The sequence below is a fragment of the Carya illinoinensis genome, chromosome 9 (genome assembly GCF_018687715.1).
Source record: "Carya illinoinensis cultivar Pawnee chromosome 9, C.illinoinensisPawnee_v1, whole genome shotgun sequence".
Lineage (NCBI taxonomy): Eukaryota > Viridiplantae > Streptophyta > Magnoliopsida > Fagales > Juglandaceae > Carya > Carya illinoinensis.
The window spans coordinates 27610582-27632034 of NC_056760.1; the positions used below are offsets into that span (position 1 = coordinate 27610582).

Genomic DNA, 21453 nt, shown 5'->3' on the forward strand with positions numbered 1-21453 from the left:
TGATATGAACTCGCAGGAAGAGAATCCCTTGAACCCACAATCAATTTGAAAACTTACCCAAGAACGCCAAACTCAAGTCTATGGATGGAGAATTTAGACCCGTTGAAACTCGTTTCAAGAACCTAGATTATATCAAAATCTAGAACCGTTGAAATCTCGTCTCAAGAACCCAAATTATGAGGAGGAACACCACAAAGGTTGCGATTTACTTTTGATAAGTTCAATAGTTTAATTAAGAACAAGAGGAGAAAACTCACTCACAATTAAAATTCGAAATAAAATAATGTCTGCCTTGAAATGGCTGGTTACATCCTTTAAACACCCTCCTCAAAATATGATAAAACTCTAGACTAAAATTTGAGACCCTTTCTCTCAAAAATGCCCTTAGTGAACAGTAGCCGTAGGTACTGTAGCGTGAACAGTGTCATGCTACAGTACTTCTAAATCCTAGTTCAAATAAAAAAGACATATGTGGGCTAAGTATCCTCAAGCCCACTTATTCAAAACTAATAATAAAAATCCGTTAAACAAATTAAAAGTCTTAATATTTAAAAGCCATATTTCTAAGTCAAGTCTTCCACAGCTTAGATCAAGTGGATCAAAACTAATTCTTCTTCTTTCAAGCTCATCTGAGTGTTGGGCTGTTGCTAGCTTCTTCCCAAGTGGTTTGTACTAATCCTTGCATTGCTTCCTTGATCTTCTTGGCTTTGGATCTTGTAATTGACCCATATGGAACTTGCAAATGATCTTTAAGAGTAGGCCCGCCTTGGTTCCCATCAGAAGGAAATCCCGCTTTTAAAGTGAGAGCACTGGACAGAGGACTCCAAGTCCTTCGGCCTTGGGATTTCCTCCCTCACACATCCAATAGTCAGTGTAGTTCTTAAGGGAATGCATACCTCACAGCAAAAGTCACGGACTCTTGTAAAAGGACTGTACAAGACTATAAGGGATAGTATAGGGCATACAATGTGATACTCTATACTAACTGATGAGTATAGGTGATATATGAGATCTCACATTATTTAATTATACATATCATTAGTCATATTAGAGTATGGCTAAGATGTGGCTTGGGCTTTTTTACAGGGCATCATAAACGTATTAGAGCGAGGTTGAGAATTTAAAAAGGGATATTATGACGATAAGTGTTATAGCCATAAAGAGGTCTCACAAAAGTAAATGTACAATCAACATAACTTTATATGATACATTAGATCTACTTTACAATAAAAATAGCTTTATAATCTAATATACCACATCAGACCATGTCAATTTACTTTTGTGAGATTTTTTTATAGTTAAAACATTTTTCTATTGTGACACCTCGTATTGACTGATGAGTGTAGGTATGACATCTTGCATTGCTTTAAATGATCCAAAGAGAAGTTTTTACCCTTTATAATGAATACAATAAAGCTTCAATTATATCATTGAATAGTCTTTTTGATATATAACCCAAATGTAGCTTGTCTTCCCTTAGATCGTTACACACAATCCACTTAAAAATGAAACCAAACGCCTGTAAAACAAGGGAAAAGAAACCACATACGGTACTGATCTGAAATGAGTAAGAATGTTTGATATAACTCAATATGAAAGTCAACGTACTCGATAAACAGAATGAATATCATATTTCTTCCCCAACCCATTGTAGCACACTTTTGTAAGATTATATGGAATGCTTCAAAGGTTTCCTTTAAGTAAGTTTTTGAGGATCAAGATTTCGCAACATAATTATTGCACTTTCTTTTTATTCTTCAAAAGTAATTTTTTAATTCGCGGAAAGTATATCACATCCCAATACAAAACATCAAAATTCCTAGCTTTCTCGCTTAGAGAAAAAAAAAAACGTCCATATTTTCTCAGCTACCATCATCATTTTCCTTCACTGGATCTGTGCTCACAATCGGAAGATTTCTTCTGTACTGCGAGGACGTTAACCTCCTCTCCAGTGGCGTTTTTCTTTTACTCACAACAAACCTGTTTACACCCTTTCGCATTGGCATTATTGATGGGAAATCCTCATCAGGTATTTGACTCAGCTCTGAGATGTCCTTAATCTGGGCAACACGCCTGAACCACCTCTCTGCCTTGGCTTCCTCCGACATATCTAGAGGATCTGGTTCCTTCACTGCTGACCCCTCCAAGCTTTTTCCCATCCATCTCTCTCTAATATTTTCATTTTCTGATTGTTGGGGAGAACTCGTAAAATTTGGTGTATCATTGGTATTTTCGTTCCGAGGGTACCCACTTCTGACATATGTCTCAGTCAAGTTCTCTGCAGCAGGTTTTTCGCTTAATATTTCTATACTAATGTTTTGATTTCCTCTCTCTTCAATATTATTCCCGTGAAGCACATTGGGTCTAGCATCATATGACTTCTCAAGATGATTCTTTGGCATGGCAGAAGCAGAAGTTTCTTCAGCAGCTTCGTTACTTGAAACTGTTCCATCTGGCAGTCGTTTGTCCTTTGGCATGGCAGAAGCAGAAGAGACTTCAGCACCTTCTTTGCTTGAATCTGTTCCCTCTGGCTGTGGTTTGTCCTTTTTAGCAAAGTAGTCAGATGGAAAGGGTACAAATGGTACAAAGTTAGTACTGCTAGCTTGCTCCATGGCCATACGTCTCTTGTAAGCTGGAGAAGTCAACGAGCGATCCTTCTTCTTGTTGACAACAAATCGGTTCTCTCCTTTACGCATTGGCATGATCTCAGGGAAGTCCTCGTCCGAAATTGCACTAGAGAGATCTGTAACATTATGCAGTTCTGCTACCCTCTTGAACCATCTCACGGATTTTTCAGCTTCTTGTTTCTCCTTATTCTTGTTCTCAATCTGGCTCATAGGGTTCTGAGACTGCTGTAAACTGCCTCCTGACTTGTCTGACTCATTGCTCCCAGAAGCATTGCTTGTCCACTCAAGAGTGTTTGAAGCAAGAGATTTCTGGTAGTCTCTCAATGGCTTCTCACTCCCCTGTGGTATTGCATTTTCAGGCTGGGCAAACATATCTGCGGGCAATGGCACGAATGGAACATAATTGGAATTGCTTCCACCAGGGGGGGCATACTGTGAAGAAGATGGACGTAATCCATCTGATCCAGGATTATGTCCAGCAGTTATATTTTTATTGTTAGATTCAGAAACAACAGGTGTGTGACCAAGAATCTTATCTAAACCCTGACTGATTGTCGAGTTTGGACCCACACTTCTTGAATCGTTGCCCTCGGGAGAGTCGTCACTACCTAAGTTTCTCTGGTATTTAGCATTGGCCAGCCTCCTCTCCAAAGGTGTCTTCCTCGTGCTCACTACAAATCTATTTACCCCTTTTCTCAGGGGCATTATTTCGGGAAAATCTTCATCCGCTATGGCACTGCTCATGTCAGAACTACTATCAAGCTGAGAAACCTTACTGAACCATCGTTTTGCCTTCTCTTCATTGGCAGCCAACCTGCTATCAATGTCAGCCTTATTGGTGTTTGTTCCATTTCCATACCCCACTCCTGATATGCTGTGGGCACTACCAACCAAGATTTCTCCAGTTCGCTTACAGTCGCACCTTAAACATACGCTGTTCCTCCCATAATTAAAGAAATCACATCTGAAAATGAAAAAGTCATGCTGAAGTTCACCCTTTTTCATTGGAATGGATCGACCAATCAACAAGGCAAAGGAAAAACGAAATAATGGGGCGATACTTACTGTGGACACTCCCACTCCCCACCAGTCAACTGTCTCTTTGGTCGTGTCTCCTCACATTCAAGGCATTTCATGTTTCTCGCAAAGTTCATGAAACTACACCTGCAAGATAAAGATAATAAAAGTATTACTTATCCAAGAAGATGCCACATAATAATGAAAATAACTCAGATATATGTTTTCTCCATTGATTCCAGCCAAACACAGTAAATCAAATTATAAAACAAGCTTCTCAAATTCAAGAAACTTTTTAGGCCATAAAGAGGACTCTACCTCGGGCAAATCCAATCGCCTCTTTTCATTTCAACTGTTTGCCCAACATGACTCGGTGTTTGTCCAGATCTCTCAGGGGAGTGCTTTTGATGAGACCCAACAGTGTTTGACTGCGAGGAGCTGTAGCTCAGCTTGGCAAATTCGCTTAACAGATTCCGGACAGATATTTCAACAGTTTCTCTGTCACAGTTACTTTTTTCTGAAGAAACAGATCCGTTGCTGACATAACTCAGTATAAATTTCATCAAATCAACAGTGAGTGCTTTATTGGAATCTGATACCTATAGATTGGCAAACAATTGGAGAGCATGGAAAAGATTCACTTTAGTGATAGTAACTGTCAAATACTTGAACTAAAGTTCAAATATTAATGCCAAAATCTAAAATTAAAACATAATTAAAGAGTGCAAAAAATTTCAAATTAGTGTCTTTTAATGTGATAAGTAAAAATCATGACATATGTTCCAGACTTAACATCCATTTTAAATATATATATATATATTTTATTAGTAACATCCATTTTAAATCATCTAGACTAGACATCATAAATGCAGTCATGCATAGTTTCAGGCTTGAACTAAGTGGTTCAAATACTAGTTAATCACGCTTGTCATTCATTTCTCCTCTATTCCTCAGAAAAACTCCATATGTCTAGATATCAGCTCAAGTAGTCCTGGGCTTTCTAATTATATCGAGTTCGTGTCTATTTGTTTTCCCTCTTCCTCCTAGTCTGCCTTCTCTTGTATACATATTGCTCTCTTTTTTTTTCTTTTTCTTTTTTAACAGGCTTCTTTGTGCTTTTAAGAAAAATTGGCTGATTATATCAAAAATAAAACTTATCCACCAGTCAAGATATTAGGGCTGGCCAACTTCGACCTCCGACTCCAACCAAAGTCGGAGACGAAGTTGAGCACCAACTCCGATCAGGAGCAGAATCGAACTCCGATAAGAGCTCCGGAGTCAAAGTCGGAGTCGAAGCTCTAGTTGGGAGGAGATAAACCGAGAGAGAGAGAGAGAGAGAGAGAGAGAGAGAGAGAGAGAGAGAGAGAAGAGAGAGTCTATAACACCCCAATGGAAGATCCAAACCACATGACCTATACCCAAAAAGACTAGTCAATTATAAAATTGGAGTTCCATTGAAACCTTATAAAGAACAAGAATTTCTGATTTTCAAGTAATGTGAAATCTCATACACTATCTACCCTTATTATTATCATATGGGGTATCACAATTTCCTCCCTTTAAATTCCTGACATCCTCATCAAACCAGTCCATCATAGGTGGCACTACTCAAGGTCCACATTTCTGGTTAGAATAGAGTTTGACACCATTTGTAATGCCCCAATGGAAGACCCAAACAACATGTCCTATACTCCAATATGACTAATCAATGATATGATTCAAGTCTTATTATAACTTTATAAAGAGCAAGAACTTCTCATTCCCAAGCAACGTAAGATCCTATAAATCACCTACCTTTGTCCTTATCATATGGGGTATCACAGAGACTCCTGCAGAGGCACCTATTGAACCATATTCTAACATGAAGGAACATGAAAATAACAACAAATCATACTCTCCTATCGAGACACATATGAAACCAGATTAAAAAAAGAAAGAAACAAAGGCATCTACGAGACCAGATTCACCAAAAAAGAAAACCCCAAAATCGATAAAGGCCGAATCGAAAATTGCAAAGAAGCCTCTTGGTGGTAAATTTTAGAACTCCAGAAAAGAAAAAGGTGGTCCACAGGCCTAGTGGAAATTAGGGCTGTTCATCCGGCCCGGCCCGGAACCCAGAAAACCAGATTTCCGGTTGCGGTTTTCGGCCCGGATAAAATCCGGGTCAGACTCCGCATTTGTAAAACCGGATACATCTGGCCCGGACCCGGTTATGAAACCCAGGTTCCGTTTTAGAACCCGGTTAACCGGGTTTGTATAAAAGCTTCAAAAAAACCCTCTCTCTCTCTAAAGCCTCGTCTCCCGAGTCCCGTGACCCCGTCTCCCAACTTCCCAAGTCCTCTCTCTCTCTCTCTCGAACACACGAAACCCTAGCCGCCCCGTAACCTCCTTCGTTCTTCATTCCCCAACTCCCCCACCAGTGACCACGATCTCTCTGTCGTCGAGCTTGAGCTTGGGATCCCGCGGTCTGAGAGTCTTCATTCTAGTGCCGATGCAGAAAAACCCTCTCTCTCTCCCTCTCGATAAGTCTCTCTCCCGATTTGTGAACAATGAATGTAAATGCGATAGATCTAGTGATTTGGTGAACTGGATCTCTCTGTGCTTGGATAGATCTAGTGATTTGCCGAATGGGAGTTTTAGGGTTTTTTTTGGGGATTTCTCTTTTTCTATCTTAGTGGGGTTTTTTTTTTTCGTTTGGTTCTTGTTCTTTATTGCTTTTTTTTCCTTACAATCTAAACAAATCTCAATAGATTTGAAGAGATTTTGCTTAGATCTGAGTCATTTTGGTTTCTGTTTCCTTACAATCTAAACAAAATCAAAGCAGTGTATGAAATGCTCGTTGGATATGATTTAGGATTTTTCACGAACAGCTGTATAAGCTTCAAGATTTATGATCCCCACAACCAAAAAGAGTACAACCATAACACTACTACTACATAAGGTAAAGGTTAATTAATGGAAAAGAGTTTTTGACATTTTTGGGTTTGTTTCAAAATTCCAACTTCTTATGTAAATTCACATTCTATATTATATATATAAATATATATTACTTACTGTATTTCATGATATTTCAAAACCTTGGATCCTAGATGTTGTTTGTTAGGGGGGAAAATAATGGCATGAGGACTGTGTATTAATTGCTGCCTTCACATTTCTTAAGCATGCCATCCGAAAGTCGGTTTTCCTTTTTCCTATAGTGCATATGTATAATCAATTATAGTTGAAGATGGATAACCAGAACCAACTGATTTTTTATGATTGCAGTTGAGCTTAGTTGAGAAGTGACTTAGTCAATGCAAAGGTCTTTTAGGGTCCAAATTAGGTAAAATCCTCAATTGGGTGAGGCTATTTGCTTTACAGAGTGGTTGGACACTTGCATGCACCTCTGTTTTGAAACCCCATGGAAACTTGAATATTGATATGGATCCCACGAGAATATCGTGACATTGTACTTCATGTTGATCACGATCCAATTCTTTCTTTCTCCTCCTCCTTCTTCTTTTCTGTTTACTTTTTTCCTTCATACATACATACATACAAATCTCAAAGGATATGTTGTGGAATGTTTCATTCCTTTTACATTTCTTATACTCCTTTCTGTTCTATTCTTTACTGTATTGTAAAAACTTCTCATTATTTGATTCTATGTCTTCTTCAGTTCTTTATCTGGTAATGGGTAGAGAGAATCAATGAGTACTGCAATTGACTTGCCATAGATTTTTCTTAAATAAAAACATGTTGCTTAAGATACCAGCTTCTATGTTAAACAATGGTATCTACATAACTACATCAATTATAAGATGCATGCTTAATTAAGAAGTAGAAGTAGTTATGCTAATCATATCAAAAGTGGTGGCTTCTCTCTGTTTTTTTTTTTTATGAACTGCAGGTGGATGGCACAGATCAAAATGTGGGACTATTTTCATGATGATAGCAAATCAAAGCCCTTCCTCGATGATGTAGTAAAGTAGTTCATATTTGTTGTTGTGTATTGGAGTTTAATTAAAACAATGATTGTGTTTTGTTTTGTTCTAAGCAAATTTGTTCAGACAATGTAATATCTAGTGGATTTTTTTTTCTTTTTTTTTACATGCATTTAGTTATAAAATTTCATTAGTTGTTTATAGCCTTTGCTATTCTTAACATAAATCTAGTTTTTCATTTTGATATTTTTTATCATTATGGACAATGAGAAATATAGAGTTTTATATAACAAAATTTTTTGCTTTTCAACATTATTTCTTGAAAAAGTTGTAATAAAATATAGGATTAAAAAAAAAAAAAAAACCGGATTTAAACCCGGAACCCGGAATCCGGGTTTTTAGAAACCCGGAATCATCCGGTTTTCGGCCCAAGTCTGACCCGGATTAATGCAGTCTGGGTTCCGGCCCGGATTTGGAATCCGGATTCCGATCCGGATATACCCGGGTTCCCGGGTTGGAACCCGGATGAACAGTCCTAGTGGAAACAAAGAAAGAATAAGAAGCATGTATCGAAGGGCAAAATAGAAAGCAGCAATAGTGGAGAAGAGATTAGAAAACAAAATTCTAGAGAAAAAGACAATGAGAAGAACATCATTAATGAAGAGCCAAAAGGAGAAGCCATCAGCCTGAAAATAACCAAGAGAAGATCACTGAGTTGGAAAAGCACAAACCAAAAGGGAGAAATGAAGGAAGGCATTTTATTCAAAAGGTAGTACCAAGAGTCAAAAGAACAAACAAAAACATGATGGCACTAAACCTGTTGTGAACAGGTTGACATAACGACAGCTCTACTTATAAAAAATAAAACTAAAAGAAAAGGAAAACATGACAAAGAAGATTGGCACAAGGAGAACCAAAGCCGAAAGGAAACAAAGAAGTCAGTTCAAAAGTGCAGTGAAAAGAAGTCAGAGATCAAAAGTGTACAGAGAGGAGATTGATGGGTTTAACTATTAAAGCAGATAGAGGAAAAAAGACAATCCAAATATCGTTCACCGAGTCAATAGACACAACCCTGCACTTGTCATTGTTTAAATTATTAAATATGTTATCATTTTCAGAATTATTTGTTGGAGTCGGAGTTCAAAACTCCAAGCCGAGATCAGCTACGGCTACAACTCCGACCATTTTTTTGGGACTAACTCCGAACTCCAAATTCTTATTTTTCCAACTCTGCTGAAGTCAAAGTCAAAGCGGGCGTTGGTCAGAGTTGGAGCAACTAGAAGTTTTGCTCACCCCTACAAGATATCATATAGTTGGTTTAAAATTGAATCCTTCATCACAACATATAGAAGTTTGGAAAATGTTTATCTCTCATAGCTACCTCACTCTCAAACATGGTGAGAATTCATACATCATTCATTGATGTTCAACAATATATATACTACATACAATTGACAATTATACCCTCACAAGTTACACTAATTACAACCATGTCCTCTAACACTCCACAAGCTGGGGCATATATATCATATAAACACAGCTTGGAACACATAAGCTTTAATGTACCATAACACAATGACTTCGTAAACATTTCTACGAGTTGAACAAAAAATTCAGAAAATATGTAGAAATGTCACCACTTAGTAACTTATCTCGAATGAAGTGATAATCAATCTATGTGTTTAGTCCTCTCATGGAACACAAGATTAGAGACAATATACACTGCAACTTAATTATCACAAAATAACTTAAGAGGATAGGAGTTGGAAACTTATCTCTTGAAGAAAATGTTGCAACTATGTCAGCTCACTAGTAGTGAAAGTCATTGCCCTATATTCAACTTCTACACCAAACTGAGCTACTACTATTTGTTTCTTACCCTTCCATATAACCAAGTTACCTCCCACAAAAGAACAATATCCAGTATTAGATCTTCTACCTGAAGGAAATCCTGCCCAGTCAGAATCTGAAAAGGCTTCAACCCTAAAATATCCATTTGATCGATACAACAATCCAAGGCTAGGAGCTCGCTTAAGATAACAAAAAACATGAATTACAACATCTTAATGCGAGACCCTAGGCATTTGTAAAAATTGACTCACTACACTCACTGCATAAGAAATGCGTCTAGTCTAGTGATAGTGAGATAATTCAATTTCCCAACAAGTCTTCGATACTCTTACTTGGATCTCTATACAACTCCCCTTCCTCTTTCAAGAGTTTATGATTTGGGTCCATAGGAGTGTCAAGAGGTCATGCAACCAACATGCAAGTTTCTTCCAGAAAGTTAAGTACATATTTTCTCTAAGATAGGTTAATACCCTTTTTAGATCCACTGACTTCAATTCCACAAAAATATCTAAGCTTGCCCAAGTCTTTTGTCTGAAATTGATCATGTAAAAACTATTTCAACCTAGCAATTCCAGCACAGTCACTCCCAGTAATTACAATATCATCCACGTATGCAACCAACAAAATGTGACCTGCATCACTCTGTAGGTGAGATACCAAATGGTCTATTTGGCATCTATGAAAACCAAATGTTAATACATAATCAAAAAACCTCCCAAATCATGTTTGAGGAGATTGTTTCAAACGATATAATACTTTTTTTTAACTTTCATACAGTACCTCGATACTCCCCCTGAGCAACAAACTCAGGTGATTGCTCCATATAGACTTCTTCATATAAGTCGCCATGTAGAAATGCATTTTTAACCTCCACTAAAATAAGGGCCAATCTAAATTAGCAGCAATATCATAATCAATGCATATGTTTTAGTGAAACTCTTAGCAACCAAGCAGGCTTTTAGACGTTCCAAAGAACCATCAAGATTGGACTTGATTGTATATACCCCCATTTGCAACCAACAGGCTATTTACCAAGTGGTAGTGGAACAAGATCCTATGTCCCATTCATCTATTTCATTTTTCATAATTGTCCTCTATTCTAGATTGGATAAAGTATCCCAAACTGTCTTAGGAACAAAAAAATTTGAAAGTTGAGAATTAAAACGAGAATAAAGGAGATAAGGCGTGATATGAGACAAATTGGCTAATCGAATATTAAGTAACACAACATCGTGTACCTTTGCGGGAGAGAAATATGCGAAGAGTTTGAAATACTAGGTAACACAGGATCTGAAAATGGAGACACTGTTGGTGGAGGCATGGGAGCTGGCGGCCACAAGCGACACGAGTAAACATGTAAAGGAACTTTGTAATTATACTTTATAGTATCTATATATATATATACCTTGCTTGTTTAGAAAAAAAAAAAAAAAAAAACAACATGTAAAGGAACAAGGGGAGGCACTGAAGGAGGTTGGGTGAGGTTGGAGGAGAAAGTGTAAGAGTAGGTAATGGTAAAGGTTCACACTCAACACTCGAAGATGTGTTCGAGAAATAGGGTATGGACTCAAAAGGTAATATCAGCACTCATGAAGTAGCATTTAAGAACAAGAATATAGCAGCAATATCCTTTGAGTTTGAGAATAACCAACAAACAGACACTTGGTATAACGTGGATCAAGCTTATCAAAGCCGAAACCAAGGTTATGAACATAGCAAACACTCAAAAATTTTTGGAGAGAAAATGGCATAGATGAAGGGAACAAGATAGAGAAGGGAGAGGAACAATCAAGGATTGATAAAGGCATATAGTTAATAAGGTGACAAGCAATAAAAACACCATTACTCCAAAATCGTTTAGGAACATGCACATGTAGTAAAAGTGCTTGGGTTACATCCAACAAATGATATTTTTGTATTCAATCACCCCATTCTATTGGGGTGTATAAGAACATGAAGTTTGATAAATAATTCCTTTATTACTTAAATAGCAAAGGCACTATATTGATATTCTCTAATATTATCAAAACGCAAAACTTGAAATTTTTTGCTAAATTAGGTTTTAATTTCTTTCCAAAAGACTTTGAATATGGAAAGAAATTCCAGATCGTACCTTCATCATAAAAAACCATATCACATGAGAGCAGTCATCAACAAATGTAACAAAATACTAAATCTTGTTTGAGAGTGAACCAATTCAAAAGACCCAACGCTCGTTTATCAACTTGAGGTACAAGAGACACATGATGATGTTTACAAAGTTGACATGCTTCACAAGGAAAGGGAGACACATTTTCAAGATTCCTAACTTGACATTTCAAAAGGGAAAGAGAGAGGTAACCAAGGCAACAGTGTTATTCATAAGCAGATGATGAGGATGTGAGGGCTCGAGTGGCTAACTGTTTAACATTAAGATATTATAGACCACCAGCTTCATGCCCTATACCAATTTTTGTTCCCCATCTTGAGATCCTAAAAGATACATGAAGATGGATAAAAGGCCACTGAACATTGAAGATTTTGAATAATCTTACTAATAGACAGCAAACTAAAGGGAAAACTAAGAGCATATAGAACAAATGACAAGGATATAGAGTCAGTGATCTTGGTGGATCCAATGCCTGTAACTTTAGCAAAAGAACCATTAGCAAGAGCAACACTCTTTCGAGATGTCACAATATCTAACTTAAATAAGGCATAAGACAAACCGAATAAATGTTCATTAGCTCCTAAATCGATGATCTATAGATCTTGAGTGGATAAGACAAAACAAGTGGACATTATACTTGAATGGAAAATAGTAATCGAAGATGAAGTTCGTGCATGACCCAAAAGCTTATCACACTCATCCTTTGATATGGTAACCATATCTGGAGTAAAGTTGGAGCTCGTTGACGGTGACATATCATCTTGGCAAATGGCCTAATGAGCGAACCCAGATGGTCTACCATGTAAATCCCATCAATAGTCCACCGGGGATTACTGTGACCACAATGAGTGCACTTGCAAGATTCATGTCTTCGAGAGCGATTACCTTTGGCATCATGTCCCCCAAGTGCACTTTTACCATCTCAGTCTTCACACCCACCGGGAGCAACATAGGAGTCAATCAAAGTAGATCTCTCACTAATCTAATCAACAGATTTTGACCACAGCATATAGTTCCATTCAATTTCACCACATTCATAGGCATACAGTTTGGTGCAAGAGACTATGACTCAAATTTAGTTGCCATGGACGTAGAAAAATGTCACATTTCAACTTGGAGACAAAAAATTCACATAGAATATGAAATATGGATGAAAAAATGAGGAATACAATCTGTAAAACTAGAAACCCAGCTCAAGTACCCAAAAAATCAACCTGAGTAACCAAATGTTGGCACTGTATCGGTCCAAATCAGTCTGTATCGATCGAAACAGGCATGTATCGGCTCAGAACCGGCCTTTATCAGGTCTATATCGGCATGTATTAGCTCTAAATCAGCCAGTATCATATCGGAACCAGTATCAGCCTATCCCTGTCCTTAAACATGGATTAGGTTATCCTAAACGAGAATAAGTAGTTTGGGTATTACGTTATCCACATTACCAAATAGATATTATTCCGGAAAGGAACAAGCCCTTACTCTAAGTTGTGGTTATATGCACTTGAGGATTGGATAGCTTATACATGCAACCAAACACTACAAGGCTTCAACGTTGCCAACGACTGAGAGCCCTTTCGGCGGCCAATGAAAACAAGTAACTCGCCAGGATCAACAAACCTCACTTAGTCAAGCATTATTTAGTTCCCAACACATACTTTATTTGGATCTGGACACTAAAAAAATTTTGTTTTAATTTCAGTTATTTAAAATTTACTCTTGATATTGTGCCTTAATAAAGCATTCAGTTGTCTTGAAGTAAAGTTTATGGATAACTCATCACCTGCCGTTATGTAATGTTATGATGTGGTATTCCTGCCCTACACGAAGGGGTGTTACGTACATAGAGTCGCTGCTCAATTTGTAACCTAAATTATAGCGTTTCAGTATATGCACTATATCATAAACTGAGCATCATAAAAGAACATCGTAGACAACGAACCAAAGTTGGAAAGAGAAATATGCATCTAAACATTAGAAATCCTAACACTTACGTAAGATTCACCGTTGTGCAAAAACGATGCCATCTTCCTCACGGAATCATCACCATCTTTGAAGAGAAATGGCGACCCATTCCCAACCACCACTTCAACATCCTTCCTAGAAAGCAACCTGCACATCCAAAAATGGAGATGTGGTATGCCGTAAGACAAAAATAAAGAAACTGGATTAGAGGTTAGAACACGAACCCCAAAAGGTTCGCCCTATCTCTAGCGAACGCCAAGCAGGCACTCGCGGCGCGCACGAACTCATCCGGTAAATCAGCGGACGCAACGAACTCAACCTCGTAGCCAATATCATGAGCCGATACGTCACCGGATCCGGGGCGATAATTAATGTTGTCGTTACGAAAGTAGCCGGCGAGAGAGAGGGTCTGGAGGAAGGCTGACCACTCGGGCCAGGGATGCGAGTCTCGATTAGAAGAGCGTAGAAAGGGGTCGTCAGGGAGGGCGGATGAGGAGCGGATGTGGAGCTGCCGGTGCGACTGGGAAGCTTTGACCGCAGGAGAGGGAGAGGGAGAGACGACGAGATGGTGGAGGTGGTGAGAAGAGAGGGAAGAGGAGAGGAGCTTGTGGCGGCGGGAGAGGCGAAGGAGTGAAGGGCATCTGCGGCGGTGTTGGTGGAGAAGAAAAGGAAAGGGGCTGGTGGTGTTGAGAAGCACAAGCAACCTTGTGGCGCCGCCCATTGTCTGTATAATAAACCCTCCCTCTGTTTAGTAAAACCTCCTTATTCAGAGAGAACTCAGAAGACACTGGAGTGACTGCCTGTCTTCGATTTGAGAGGCTTGGGGCGGGCTTCTGTGGTCCGCGTCCAATCCACTGTCCCTGGAAATGAAGATTTTTTTATCCGTTGGCAGCATCCGAAACACACCTTCTTAGGCCTACAGTAAATTTCCATTCCTCTCCTTGCCATTTCGCACGTTCCCTCTCACAAGTAATTTCCATCATTCGAAATTCTCGTTTGCTCTCCCCCTCCCATCCCGCGCCCAGCCCAGAAACCCACCCCCACACCCACGTCGCTCAACCCCACACCCACCCCCGCTCAACCCGCATCGCCCAGCCCTAAACCCACCCTCACCCCAACTCTCGCTTCGCTCTCCCCACCCTCGCATCGCAGCCCATCCTCTTCCCCACCCCTGCATCGCCCATTCTCTCCCCCATCTCCCCGCGTTGCCCATTCCCTATCCTAGTTGCCCCGTCACCAACTCTCTCTTTGCTCAGAACTATAGCTTCTATCAACCCTCCCTCTACCCACATAACTGATTGCGCTGATTGAAAAGTTTTATTTTTGCTGAGAGATCTGTGACCACGAGCGAAGGTATTGACCAATCTTCATCTTCATAAAATTTTTCATGTTATGGATTTTTCAGCTTTAAAATGTGTGCTAGTTCAGTAAGAAAACCATTTGATGAAAGCATAGATGTCCATCGTGTACTCATACTCGTAGATGTCAATCTCACTTAACTTATGTTGTCATGTAGGCTTAGATGAGTGCTGGAAATTCAAGTTAAAATTGTTTGTATATGATGAAGAAAGTTTATAACTTGATGTCAATAGATTGATGAAGATTATAACTTATCAGGAAAAAAATAAAAGATTGATGAAGATTATGTAATTGTAATATTGTAAACTGCTTTCTTTAGTAAACTTTGGTGTAACCAATTCTATGAAATTCATGCATGTAAATTGTCCAAGTATTTCATCCATTTTCAAGTCATTTAATTTATGGTTTTGACTCTTGTACCAATTATTGAACTCTAAAGAGTCCAAGGTAATTGAGTTGAAATTCAATAAATATTATTATGCCAAAGTAAAGTACCACGTTGGAATGAATTGAAATTTGTTAATAATATGGCTAGGGGTATGGTGATAAGTTCATAACTTGTCTATGATTATAAGCATGATTCTAAAATTGAAACCATTTTGGATTACGCCCACAATGTATTCAGCTACTACCTAAGGTAAGAGGCAAGTTTCTCATTCTTCAAGTTGCGAAGCTTAAAAAAAAAAAAAAAAAAAAAAAAAAAAAAAAAGCAAGTTGGAAAGAAAGAAAGCTATGGCTCATCATAGGTAAGCATATTTATATTATAATAAAGCTTTCAACTAGCTTATATCTTTTCAAGATGATTTTGTTGGTTAATTTTACTTCATAAAGAAAAAACTTGACATATAACTTGTACTTTGATTTCCATTGATATTATTAGCATGTAATTTGTTAAATTTTGGAGGGCAGATGGGTATTTTAATTTAATCTAATTGGGTGAAGCATTCTCTCTCTCTCTCTCTCTCTCTCTCTCTCTCTCTCTCTCTCTCTCTCTCTTCTAGCACAAACTAATTAATATCATGATCCATAACATTGTGATGGCTTATATTTTATTGCACCTTTTAAAATGTCTGTTTTTAAGTTACATGTGCCTATCTAAATTATGATATGAGATAATGGCCTTACTGTTTTAATATTGAAGAGGTTAAATAGTATTTTTTTTTTAAATAAAACAAAAAAGAAGGAAGGTAAAAATGGCCTAGAATGTTTTAGTATGCTTTTCTTTACAATATGCGATTATATGATTCGCTGTAGATCGCTCACTGCTGAGTGATTCTTCTGCTTTTGCTTTACAGGAACAAAAGGAAAAAAAAACACCGAGAAGAGCTGGTTTAAAATTCACAATGGCTTCTTTATATTTCTATCTAAAATATCTATATAAGAAAAATGGCCTTAAGCAAGAGTAGAAAGAGATTAATCTAATAGAATGCATCTTGGTTCATTAATTGTAGATATTGAACTACCATTCCAAATCTTGGGCATAAGCCTAGAAAAACTAATTTTGTCTACCATTAAAGTAAGTTCAAGTGATGGCTTATATTTTATTTTGCCTTTTAAAATGTTTGTTTTAAGCTACATGCACCTGTCTACCATATGATATGAGATAATGGCATGCATAGATGTCTTGTTGGGTTCCTTACTAAAGTTTTAAGTTCCTGGTTCATTGGTTTTACCTGTCACATGTGCCTGCTTCATTGGTTTTTGAAAGGATTTATCCTAATTTCGCATGATAATGAGCTGCATATATTGGCTTCCTTGAATTTTGGTTAAGCTTAAATTTTCTTCAATCTTTGTTGCTCATACAGTCACTAGGCGCTATTACTATGTTTTCAATTTTGTAAATGAGACAAACTCTTGTGTTTGAATTTGTTTATCATTTTTTAGATTCACACAAGGCATCATCCCAATCATCATTTTTATCTAATGATAAAGTGATGGAATCACCAACTTGTTGGTGTGGCTTGAAAACATCAATAAAGACATCCCACACTATCGTTTGGACAGATATATTTCATTTGCCAAATCAGAATATTCATAGAAGAGAAAATAAAGTTTGGAAGATGTGAGATGACGTATTGTTTGCTCAGTGCGAAGTTCAAGAAAGGGAAGATAAAGTGAGAGAGAGAGAGAGAGAGAGAGAGAGAGAGAGAAAGAGAACTCTTCAAAATCACTCAAGAAAATTATTGTATTTGTATTGGGTTCTCACAATTGTAATAGTTTTACCTTGGTTTGGATAAATTGTATGTAAATTTACACGTTGTATGGAGTACATTGTTTTTAAATGGTTGTAATGTAATTGTACTCCCTATGTTTTGGTTCCGATGTACAAAAGGGAAATTTGTAAGTTGTGAAAAATTAATGTGTGCGTTAATGAAGTTTCGAGTGTGACAAGTTTGTGCATTTTCTAGCATCCATTCATGGTTCTCAAACTACCTATAATTGCTTTCTATCCAAAAACACCATATATCAGGACATGTGGAACCATATAGATGTTTCATCTACAATTTTCCCACCTAACCTTTCAATTAAGAGTATAAAATGTCCATTGTGGATTGCCACGTACCAAAGGAATTTGGCCATCTAATCATTATAGTTAGAATACCTCACAAAATACCAGATAGTCACATTGATGGATCAACACAGCATGCGGCTTAACCTTAACCATATTTCATGTGCATAAATGAAACTAAATTTACCATTAAATTCAAGCAATCCATTGTAGTATGAGAACTGCTTGCGATTTATGTAAACCAAAAGTTAGCCAAGTCAGAATAATTTTCGTAAGATGAGTAGCAACATAATTAGCATGTATAAAATCATTGTCATGCTGAATTAACTTACAATATTCATCTAAATAATAGAAAATCATGATCTTTTAACTCTCAATATATATATAGAGATTAGTGCATGCTTTGCAATGACAGAGGGTGCTAAAGTTACATGAACTAAATTATAAATATGCTGCAAATGAAAATCAACATCTGTTCTGAGCTTCCTAATTGTCACTGTTAGTCATGCAAGCCTTCAAGTCCGCACCACCATCTCCATTCAAACTACTGGTGGAATATTTACCAAAGGAAAAGACCAAATCTGAAAAATGGCAGAAACAAGGTTCTCAACTTGATAAAATAAAAATGAAAACAAAGAAAAAGCACACTCCACTTGTAAACTAACCTGGTCAGTGGCATACATAAGAAACACCAAATGCTTCTTTCAAGTCTATATTCCAATAGAGGACAATTTCACTGTCACGCATGTCAGCCAACTTCACATTCTAGTAAAAGATAGGAATTTAACCCACAAAGTAAGACTACCCAATTGCTAATGCTATCACTAAATATACTAGAGGGCAATCAGAAAACAAAGTACCAACATTAAGCCTAATATTTATCAATATGAAATACACACCAAGTTTTCAAAATGGGACAATTGCGTTAAATTTATACATATTATCTACCATATAGAGCAAACAAATACGTTTTGTATAAAAATAGTGTCATTGGTATTCAATAAATGAAAATAAAAATAAGCCATGAAAGGATAAAAAAACAATACTATGGTTTCCAATGTCTTTTATATATTTTCCTGCCTACCTATTATAATATTGAACACAACAGAAAAATAAACACAAGGAGGAAAAAAACTTGGGAATTAAATGAAGAAAAGGGCCTACAAGTACCTCATATATTTCTGGGGTACATAAAAAGACTAACTCTATGTAACACCCGGGTCCAGTACCTCGTTGTTTCCAAAATTTTATTTTTATATGTGCGAAAAGTCCATTTGAGTTTCTTAATATTTATTTTGAAATTTAGACTACGGTCTGAAATCTCTATTTTGGTAATGTATGATTTTAATGTGGCTTTAAATTTTTAGTAAAAAAAATCTTTTTATGGGCCGAGATATATATATATATATATATTTGTAAAACAAGTTGGATTATTTTTAAATGGGCCCTACCCGACCACTCTAAAAACCCAAGCCCGTGGGTGTTAGACTTCATATGCTTTTACCATGCAACCTTCCTTTTCATAATAAAACTCCTAGCTATCGGGTTGCCTTCTATGAATTACGACCACGCACAAATCTAGTTTCACTCCCATGCACGTACGTCTCTCCTCCCCCCATCATTGTAGGGTTTGTTTTTGCTTTTCTGTTTGCCTATATTTACACTTCATGCACAGCCCCTCCACACACAGCAAAGATCACAAAAATCACCATTATGTAGCCCCCACAGCCTCTCCCACCATGTTTCTCCTACCGTCAGCATATCTGGCACCGCCCCAATCGTGAGCCATAGCCTCCACGTCACGAAAACAACCCCTGCATGACCCTCACCACTGCAAGCCTACAACAGAAGCAACCAAGCCGCAGCAGCCAATGAGCACCTTTTCACACCACTGAAACCATGTGACCCCATCCATGGAAGCAACCCCAAACTATTGCACCTTGTGTCGTGAACCCCATGCATGCTGCCATCGGTAGTCCAAAGAGGCCCTGTTTTTCCTCACCAAAAATAGAGCAACCCGAACGCCTCTACCCTTCACCACCAAAGAACCACCACAACTCCTCTTTGTTATAGCAAAGTGTGTAGTGGACAATTTTTGTAAAGTCATCAACTTGTATTTCATCCGTAATATCAAAAGTTGATATGCACCCCTGCTTGCTCACCAGTGTGCAATTACAACACATGAGGCCCATCAACTCTTTTTGAAACTCTTTAAACTGTGAATTTGTGTATACTTTCTGAAACTGTTTCTCAAAGTTAAAAGAGGAAACACATGGGATCATTTGGTTGTTGGAGTCGAAATTAGTTGTAGTCTCCACTTCTACCTTCTTTCGTAGAGCATTGTCAAATTGGTCGACAAATTCTTTCAAGGTCATACCTGAATGGACATAACCGTCGAAAAAAGCATTCATGCTTTATGAACGTTGCGTTGTGCTCATACAAGCCCAAAATACATCTTTCAAGCACATTGGAACCCAAAAAGTCCTTTCGTCGTATAAGGATTGGAGTCAATTATTGTCTCTGAGATCATACTTATCAAATAATTGACCCCACCCCTCTTCAAATTTCGTAGATGTCTGTGAATCATACAAACCAGCCTTAATGGAGGTCTTCAACCCTGTGCTAAATTGGGAGTAAGATCCTAACTTCTTGGGAAGTTTACGCATTATATGTCATAGACAATATCTATGGTGTGTTTCCAGAAATGCAAGGGAAATCACATTTTTCATTGCCTGATCTTGGTCAGTTATGATGGCTTTGGGCGCTCGACCATTCATGCAATCTAACCACATGGAGAACAACCAAACAAAGGTATGTGTGTCCTCACTTGACATCAATCCCGCCCCTAGTAGTGTGGACTGCTCATGGTGGTTAACACCAACAAATGAGGAAAAGGCATCCCTGTACTAGTTTGTTAGGTACGTTGTATAAAAGGTTACAACATCTCCAAAATACTTATAGGCTGCTCGACTCCTAGCATCAGCCCAAAACACATTCCTTAACCTTCCCTCATCATCATCGTCAATGGCAGATAGGAACCCATTATTCTGATTTCTCATTCTTTAGAAATACTCATTAAGTGTTTTGCCACCTCCTTTACCCAACCTTAAATGTCTAGTTTTATCAATGAAATTCCGACAATCTTTCTCTTGAAATCTAAATTGTCAAAACCTCTCGCGTCAATAAGAGAATAATAATTCTTGTTCATTCGAATATCGGCTCTATCATTCAAGTCGAGGATTCTTTGACTGTATTCATCTAGACAATTGTGAGATTGCAACAGTCTTATCTTTTCCGGCTCACAATAATGTGGTTGTACACATTTTCAACAATGGTGACAACCCATTTCTCATTCTTGTTCAATGTCGCATTTACCTTTGTCTTACAATCCATTTTAGTTGTTGGCTGTGGTTTCAAGATATTACTATGCTTAGGTTGGTATCTTCGACCAAGAGCACAACCAATAGTCACATACACGGGCCTCCCATCATTATCTCTCTTTGTCCTTTGTGTCATTACACCAAATCCCTTTTGTTTGACATATTTCTTATAGTAGGCCATAAGCTCATTTTCACTCATGAATTCCATACCGGATCTTGGTGCTTCAACCCATTCCTCATCATCCGGGACAACTGTCGTACCCTTTAAATCTTCATCTATGTCGAATAATATTTCTAAATATGTAAACACAAGGATGGATTAGCAATAATTCAATATTAGCATCATTAAATTCAAAGCAAATAAAAGTGTAATACCATCAGCAGCATCAAAAAATATACATCCAACATTTTCTTGAAATTCAAAAAATTCAGAAAATTCTAGATTACTCGACGACGAAGGGTCATCAACCACGGGTGTTGTTAGGAAAAATATAAAATGAGAATAAACAAATTCAAATGTTACTTGTTGGGTATTGGTACAAAAAATTAGGAGATGTAATACCTGAATGACTCTTCAACTCACCTAAAGTCCTCCGAATTACTCAGCGAATGGTAGGGCATATTTACATCAAATTGATGCTGTAATTATGCAATTAGTTACATTCACGAGCATGTC

At 37.6% G+C, this 21453-nt stretch overlaps 1 protein-coding gene and 1 long non-coding RNA gene across 2 annotated transcripts; one reads left to right on the forward strand and one right to left on the reverse strand.

Moving 5' to 3' along the window:
• Positions 1 to 1721: 1721 nt before the first annotated feature.
• Positions 1722 to 14396, reverse strand: LOC122275693 (zinc finger protein VAR3, chloroplastic). Its single transcript, XM_043084847.1, has 5 exons — positions 13754 to 14396; positions 13559 to 13676; positions 3963 to 4243; positions 3693 to 3791; positions 1722 to 3591 (listed from the first exon to the last, which is right to left on the reverse strand). Exons 1-5 carry the CDS (start codon positions 14248 to 14250, stop codon positions 1863 to 1865), a joined length of 2724 nt encoding a protein of 907 aa, XP_042940781.1. The 5' UTR covers positions 14251 to 14396; the 3' UTR covers positions 1722 to 1862.
• A 116-nt stretch (positions 14397 to 14512) lies between these two features.
• On the forward strand, positions 14513 to 17288 carry LOC122275694. The gene is made up of 2 exons (XR_006228633.1): positions 14513 to 14882; positions 16184 to 17288. It is a non-coding gene; the product is annotated as an uncharacterized LOC122275694 (long non-coding RNA).
• Positions 17289 to 21453: the final 4165 nt, after the last annotated feature.

Excerpts from the sequence above, each read along its gene's own strand:
- LOC122275693 (XM_043084847.1), bottom strand. The coding sequence starts at position 14,250 with ATGGGCGGCGCCACAAGGTTGCTTGTGCTTCTCAACACCACCAGCCCC. Across the intron at positions 4,244-13,558 it reads TGCACAACGGTGAATCTTAC|GTATCAGATTCCAATAAAGC; the intron begins GTAAGTGTTAGG and ends GCCAATCTATAG. Across the intron at positions 3,792-3,962 it reads GGCGATTGGATTTGCCCGAG|GTGTAGTTTCATGAACTTTG; the intron begins GTAGAGTCCTCT and ends TTTATCTTGCAG.